Source organism: Colletotrichum scovillei (genome assembly GCF_011075155.1).
Source record: "Colletotrichum scovillei strain TJNH1 chromosome Unknown Contig00006, whole genome shotgun sequence".
NCBI lineage: Eukaryota > Fungi > Ascomycota > Sordariomycetes > Glomerellales > Glomerellaceae > Colletotrichum > Colletotrichum scovillei.
Genome location: NW_023336264.1, coordinates 4,840,194 through 4,848,106, shown reverse-complemented (window position 1 = coordinate 4,848,106; position 7,913 = coordinate 4,840,194). Strand labels below are relative to the sequence as shown.

At 55.3% G+C, this 7,913-nt stretch overlaps 1 protein-coding gene across 1 annotated transcript; it reads left to right on the top strand.

The window, feature by feature from the left end:
- Positions 1-1,273: 1,273 nt before the first annotated feature.
- On the top strand, positions 1,274-7,832 carry HER10_EVM0006434 (ABC transporter). Its single transcript, XM_035476018.1, has 2 exons — positions 1,274-2,166; positions 2,337-7,832. Exons 1-2 carry the CDS (start codon positions 2,096-2,098, stop codon positions 7,636-7,638), a joined length of 5,373 nt encoding a protein of 1,790 aa, XP_035332762.1. The 5' UTR covers positions 1,274-2,095; the 3' UTR covers positions 7,639-7,832.
- Positions 7,833-7,913: the final 81 nt, after the last annotated feature.

Here is a 7,913-nt window from a genome sequence, read left to right as displayed (position 1 = left end):
CTCGGATCACTCACAAAATACATCATCTTCGTGGAATCGATGACAGAGTCAGTCATTTCACCCAGATATGAAGCTTGCCGACAAGCGCGCACGTTATCGGCATGGTGGGCTCTTCCCTTTCTTTTTACGGCGTATCCGTACCGAACAGTAACTGGACACTAACAGTGAACAGATAACATTGACTACGACCCCCCGCCCGGGTCTGACTGCCTGGCTGCACATGCAATGGGCGGTGGGGGGAGGCAGAGGGACTCCAGAGTTCAAACAATCGAGCGATGCAAGGCGAGACATGGGACAGCAACCATTCTGGATTATGGATATGCATCCCGCACAAAGCAGCAGGGCAGCACATGCTTGCCAGGAATTGGAGCTTCCCACTGGTCCAAGGCTCAATGCTGCTATCGTCGTGCATGAGGGCGGGGAGGCATGACCCTGCACACCCTGGCTCGACCTGCACTGCGCTGCACCTCGGGGTACGGAGTGGGAGTACGGAGTGCCATCTGCATGCCTTCATTTTGTTGTACGGATACTCTGCATTCATTGCGTCTTGTTGCTTGTCGCGTTGGCTTCATTCCTCCGGACGAGCCATCGGCAGCCTGCGGCGTTATGTTGAACATATACGCTATTATCCGTGCCTTGCCTAGTACTCTCTGAGTCTCTGAGTCTCCGATGATGACCAAGGCAAGGCTTACAAGGTGCTCCATACGCAAGAACAGACCACCGTGACAACGAGGGACGAGTCACGACAACAAGGCGGGATGACCAAGGGCGAGCGACGAGAGGGACGAGGACAAGCCCTGTACCAAGTATCGTTGAGAACCTTCGTCTTCACACACATACACACATACACCACAGACTCTCTGTCCCAGGCCCGACAACCACAGTGAACATACAAAGTACACATCATCCAGACTCGACTGTTATTACGCAGTACCGAGCAGACAAGCCATACTACGTGCAGACACTGACGCTCGCACGCTCGCCCCCTCCACACCTTTTCCTCCCCCTTCAGGCTTCCCCTTCCCTCGCTTTCTCGGATCCAGAGCCAAGGTACCTTTGCTGGGTCCCGCTCCAGCTGCTAACCCATTGTTGCTCGCCGCGGACTGTCTCGTTGCTGCTCCGGCCTCGTCTTCCCTGTGCTGTGCGGATACCTGTACCTACCTTTCTAGCCAAACGGATCCAAACTCGGACCAATGTGAGTGTCACTGTGGATATCCCAGCTTGTTCTTGTCTACCGGGCAAGAAACTCGACATGCTTCCATGATCCAGGACAGGCCTTCCAAAGTTCCATCCGTTCATTGTCGCCGTCGTCAGCCATACACTTGTCTTCGTTGCCCTGTGCTAACCAAGGGAAGTGCCAGGCAAACAGACTCACTGTTCTTGAGTGTCTGACCCAGAGAGAGACAGAGTGAGAGAGATACGCACCAAGGAAAAGAACAGCCCGAGGGATGCAATCCAAGGACTGACGTGACTGACTGAGAGCCCGGGGGCCGAAGCCAGAGAAAGAGCCAGAGCCAGAGCCTGAACCACTGACAGCCAGTTCAGGAACTTACCTTAGCTTTTCTTTCCCTTGACCTCCCCACCACCCAAAAACTCTCGATTCTGCAACGACTTGGGCTATTCTCCCTCCATCTCTTTTCTTTTCCTCTCTTCCTTCTTTTTTGTTTTTCCCTCCCCTCCCCTCCTCTCCCCCCCTTCCTGCGTCACAACTCGGGCATCTACAGATCCCGCCTGCGATCTCGGGACACAGACGCCCTGCCGACTGCCTCCCTTCCTCCCCCTCTCTATCGGCCAGAGGGAAAACAACAACAAAATACAGCAGCGCGATCGATATCCACGCCCTGGCCAACGTCATTTTGGCTACTGCTGCTATTTCTCTCTCCTCGCCTCGCCCAGGTCCGAGGTCGGCTCCCACAACACCTGCGTTCTCTTTGGACCGCTGCGAACCGAACCGAAACGCCGTTGCCAAAAAATCCCATCCCGTACTACCCCAAACGACTCCAAACTCCAACTCCAATCGCCATCAGAGCTCAGCCATTGATCGCTTTCTTTTTGGCGTTTCTCCCCGCCACTCGGGAGTGGGGTACTAGCAAACATGGGCAGCTTTGCTCAGTGCAGCTGGCCGATATGGGACATTGATGATCTCACACCGTGCTTCCAGCAAGAGTGAGTCTTTTTGTCCCCAAGCCCGCCTCCTCACCAGGTCGCATCACGGCGCAACAAATCGCGATGCCCTCAACCCACCACTGCCGACCGCCAACTGCGATTCGATGATCTAGCCGAACCGGCTGCCCAACACACTTGTCCGGTTAACTGACTACCTATCTCTCTCGTAGCTACCTCAAAATCCTGTTTCCTCTGATTGTTATAGGCTTCTCTGTCCTTCACCTCAGCCTGCAGGCGATTCGAAGTGTCGCGAAGAACCGCAAGCAAGGCTACGAACAAGTCCCGGAAGAGCACCACCACGGCCACACCGACATTCCTCCCGAGGAGACCGAGGATGAAGATGACGAGGCGCTGACTATGAACGGCGGCGGTCGCCTTGCTCTGGTCAAGACTACCACCAAGGGATCCATTGTCCAGGCCGACAGCCCCCCGGCCCAGAACTTGACCATTGTCGTCGAGGAGCTTGGAATCGCTGGTCTGATCGCGATACACATTATTGCATTGGTTACTGGGACTGTCCCGGGCCAGCATGGTTTCTTGGTCACCATCGTCGGTTTGGTCACCTGGGTTTACGTCGCCATTCTCGCCACTCTCCGACTCTTCCTCGGCAACACGAAATGGCGCGTTCCTCGCATCTGGAACCACACCGCCGCCATCTACCTGTTCCAGTGGTTGTTCACCGTCGGCATCTTCCGCTCCGTCATTATTCACCCTAGCAGCCGCCTTGCGCAAACACTCGTCATTGTCGAATTTGTCGTGACTTCGCTTCTCTTCGGCTTGGCGATTACGACCCGCAAAGGCAACAAGACGGTGCTGTTGGAATGGGAAGGCGACATTGAGCCCTCGCGCGAGCCACTCGCCTCTCTCTTCTCCCTGGCCACGTTCTCTTGGGTGGACCCCATCATCTCCCGCGGCTACAAGGAAACATTGGAAATGAAGAACGTTTGGAACTTGGTTCCCAAGGAGAAGGCTGCCGCCGTTCTTGCCGACTACCGGGCAATGAAGAGAACCTCGACCTTGGCTTGGCACTTGCTCAAGTACTTCAAGGGCGAGCTTCTGCTGCAATTTGCTCTGGCTGCTTTCGCAGGCGTCTTCACTTTTGCTCCGACGTTGCTACTCAAGGCCATCCTCGAATACGTGGAGAGGCCCGAGGGCGCTCCCATCAACGTCTTGTGGTTGTACGTGATCCTCTTGCCAGTCCTCGACATTGTCAGGTCTTTCGCCGACAACTACGCCCTCTGGATTGGCCGCAAGATTTGCATTCGTATTCGCGCCATCATGGTTGGTGAAATCTACGCCAAGGCCCTCCGACGCAAGGCCTCGGCCGGCAAAGACAAGGAACTTGGAAAGAAGGCACCTGCTGCTGAAAAGCAGAGCTTGATTGGAAGGATCAAGGCGAAGCTCGGTTTCAAGAAGGACAAGGCCGACGCTGAGGCTGCTGCTAACGGCGCTGCCAAAGATCCGGCCAAGGACGACGAGCAAGCGAACTTGGGCACCATCATCAACCTCATGTCGGTTGACAGCTTCAAGATTGCCGAAGTCACGGCCTACCTGCACTTCATTTGCGCGTCCGCCCCGAGCCAGCTTGTCGTCGCCATCGTTCTGCTCTGGGATGTCATGGGGCTCAGCGCCATTCCGGGATTGGTTGTGATGGCTCTGCTCCTGCCTATCAACTACAGCTTCGCTCGAGGCTTCGCCAACACGTCCAAGAAGATTCTGGGAGCTACCGACAAGCGCATCAACGTGACCAACGAGGTTCTTCAGAACATTCGCATCATCAAGTACTTTGCGTGGGAGGCCAAGTTTGGTCGTATTGTGGACGAGAAGCGTGCCGCTGAGCTCAAGGCTCTTCGGTCCCGTTACGTCATCTGGTCCTTCGCCGTTGCTGTGTGGAACTCGGTCCCCGTTCTCATCACCTTCTTCTCCTTCTTGATGTACACTCTCATCGAGCACAAGCCGCTCTACCCCTCGGTTGCCTTCACTGCCATCTCCCTCTTCATGCTCCTTCGCGTGCCTCTTGATCAAATGGGAGACATGTTTGCCCACGTTCAGGAGACCAAGGTCTCCCTGGACCGTGTCGAAGAGTTCCTTACCGAGGAGGAGACTGAGAAGTACGAACAGCTCGGCGAGGACAATGTCGACGAGGACGGAAACAAGGTCATTGGCCTCCGCAAGGCCAACTTCATCTGGGGTGGCAAGGACGTTGTTGCAGATGACGGATCGATGGCTTTCCGCCTCATGGACATGGACGTTGATTTCCTCATTGGCAAGCTGAACATCATTTCTGGACCCACCGGCTCTGGCAAGACATCCATGCTCATGGCCTTACTTGGCGAGATGACTTTGGTCGAGGGTAAGGTCTATTGCCCAGGTGGCCGTAGCCGCGAGGATGTCCGACCTGATCCTGAGACGGGTCTGGCCGACACGGTTGCCTATGTCGCGCAGGCTGCGTGGCTTGTAAACGCCAACATCAAGGACAACATTTTGTTTGCTGCGCCGTACGACGAGAAGAGATACAGGGATGTGATTGTCGCCTGCGCTCTGGAGCGTGACCTTGAAATCCTTGACAACGGCGACGAAACTCTGGTTGGCGAGAAGGGCATCACCATGTCCGGTGGCCAGAAGCAACGCATTTCGCTCGCCCGTGCCATCTACTCCAACTCCCAGCACATCTTCTTGGACGACTGTCTGAGTGCCGTTGATTCTCACACGGCACAATGGATCTTCAACAACGCCATCAAGGGTCCTTTGATGGCCGGCCGAACCTGTATCCTGGTCACCCACAACCTCCAGCTTTGTGCCCCGTCATCGCACTACGTCGTCTGTCTCGAGAATGGCAGAATTGCCGCTCAGGGCCCGTCTGCTGAGCTGATTGCCGCTGGCAAGTTGGGCGAAGACGTTCAGAAAGCCGCCATCAACTCTGCCTCGGTGTCCCGAATTCCGTCCCGTGTTCCCTCTAGCGTTGGTGAGGACGGGTCAGAAACTGTGGTCAACCCAGGCGATGAAAGCGCCAGTGACGCCCGATCGAAGAAGAATGACAAGAAGAAGGAGCAAAAGGACGCCATGGAGGAGAAGAAGGCTGTCGGCTCCGTCAAGTGGCCTGTCATCCAACTCTACCTCTCCTCTATGGGCGCTTGGTGGTTCTGGGCTGTTGCTCTTACGGTCTTTGGACTCCAACAGATGTCCGGTGTCGCGACCAACTTCTGGGTGCGAGAGTGGGCTAACCAATACGTTGACGAGGAGGTTGCGCACATCGATTTCTCGACCGCATCCCACAGCTACAGCCAGCAGTCCTTGAGCCCGACCTACTTCGCCTCCATCGCCAACTACGGCAACCGTATCAGCTCCAACTTTAGTACTTCCGCCGTTGCGGACGTCAACGTCACCTACTATCTTACCGTTCTCGCCATCATTGGTCTTGCCGGCTCTGTTGCTGCTTTCATCAGGGACATTTGGGTCTTCTACGGTTCTCTGACGGCGTCCAAGAAGATTCACAACGATTTGATTACTCGCGTCTCTCGGGCAAAGTTCAAATTCTTCGACGTCACTCCTCTCGGCCAGCTGATGAACCGTTTCAGCAAGGACCTCGAGGCTGTGGACCAGGAAGTTGCACCGATCGCTATTGGCGTTTTCGGTTGCGCTCTTGGAATCCTCGTTACTGTCGTTTTGATCACCATCATCACCCCTGGCTTCCTCATTGCGGGTGTCTTCATTACTGCTGCCTACTACTTCGTTGGTGCTTTCTACCTCCGGGCCTCCAGAGATCTCAAGCGTCTCGAGTCCGTTCAGAGGAGCCCTCTGTTCCAGCAGTTTGGAGAGACCCTGTCTGGCATGACGACGATCCGAGCTTACGGTGACGAGCGCCGTTTCATCAGGGAGAACTTGTCTAAGATCAACGTCCAAGCCCGTCCCTTTATCTATCTTTGGGCTGCCAACCGTTGGCTTGCGTTCAGGACTGATGTGCTTGGTGATACGGTTTCCTTCTTCGCTGGTGTCTTCATCATCTTCAGCTTGGGCACGGGCAGCGTCGATGCTGGCTCTGCTGGCATTTCCCTCAGTTACGCCATTGGCTTCACCGAGAACGTTTTGTGGCTCATCCGTCTCTATGCTATCAACGAGCAAAACATGAACTCGGTGGAGCGTATCAAGGAGTACTTGGATGTCGAGCAGGAGGCCGAGCCGGTTGACGAGAAGAACCGCCCCCCTCAGAACTGGCCTAGCCAAGGATCTGTAGAGTTCATCAACTACTCCACTCGTTACCGCGCAGACTTGGACCCCGTTCTGCGTGGTCTCAGTTTCAAGATCAACCCCAAGGAGAAGGTTGGTATCGTTGGCAGGACTGGTGCTGGCAAGAGTTCGCTGGCCTTGGCTATTTTCCGTGCCCTCGAGGCCGACGAAGGCAAGATTCTCATTGACGATATCGATGTCGGCCTCATTGGACTCCGCGATTTGCGCGAGGCCATCACTATTGTTCCCCAGGACCCCACCCTTTTCATGGGTACCATTCGCTCCAACTTGGACCCCTTCGATGCGTACACGGACGAACAAATCTTTGAGGCGCTTCGCAAGGTGCAGCTTATCGGCCCCAACGAGTCAACTTCCAGACCGGCAACCAGACCGACTACGCCGTCTGCCGGGTCAATGTTGCCCGCCACGCCCAACCTGGGTCTGATTCGTGGAGATTCTAACTCTAGCCCTGGCTCCTCTATTGCGCCTACAAACAAGAACATCTTCCTCAACCTCTCGTCGACTGTCTCGGAGTCCGGCTCCAACCTGTCTCAGGGTCAGCGCCAGCTGCTCTGCCTCGCCCGTGCTCTTTTGAAGCGGCCCAATGTTCTGGTCATGGACGAGGCGACAGCTTCCATCGACTACGCCACCGATACCAAGATCCAGGAGACCATCCGCGAGCTGACAAGCACCATCATCACCATTGCCCATCGCCTGCAGACTATTGTGGATTACGACAAGGTTCTCGTTCTCGACAAGGGTGCCGTCGTCGAGTACGGTCACCCGTACGAGCTGATTCGCAGGGAGAACGGCAGCTTCCGTGGCATGTGCGACATGAGCGGAGAACTGCCGTCGCTGCTCAAGGCCGCCAAGAAGAAGTGGGATTCTGGAAGGCTGGTTGACGTCGACGACGAGGAACAAAATACTCAGTCGACGCTTGTTGAGGGCGAGGCCCAAAAGGTCACCGAGGAGGCGAAGAAGAACGACGAAGAACAAGATAAGAAGAAGGCCGAGGCTGAAGTCGAAGCTAGAAAGAGAGCAGAGGAGGATGCAAAGAAGGCCAGAGAGGCCGAAGAAGAGGCTAAGAAGGCCGAGGAAGAGTCAAAAAAGAAGAAGGCAGAGGAAGACGCCAAGCAGAAGGCCGCTGACCAAGAGACGAAGAAGCAGGCCGAGGAGGAAGCGAAGAAGCAGGCAGAAGATAAGGCCAAGGCCGACGAGGAGGCCAAGAAGGCTGGCGGAGGATAAATGGGGAGTCAGAAAGCGAAAGAGCGACTCTGGCCACTGCACAAAAGCTACTTCTTCGTGTACTATTGCTTTAAGCAATCAGCGTGGGTAGGCTTGCATCGTCTAGCTTGCGCCAGCGTTGGCTGCTGTGTTTTAATAAGGGCTGGGTAGTGTCGGATTCCGTAGATACTGGAAAACTTTTCTTTGTCCATTCATATGATGGCCTAACAGCTATGCCGTGTTGTGACTGCTGTGAAGAGACATTGGTCAACTACGTCCTTGGAACGTGTTGTTCG

Bases quoted from the DNA above. Each gene is read 5' to 3' on its own strand.
- HER10_EVM0006434 (XM_035476018.1), top strand. From the start codon at position 2,096: ATGGGCAGCTTTGCTCAGTGCAGCTGGCCGATATGGGACATTGATGAT. The intron at 2,167-2,336 runs GTGAGTCTTTTT...TCTCTCTCGTAG, and splicing joins ACACCGTGCTTCCAGCAAGA to CTACCTCAAAATCCTGTTTC.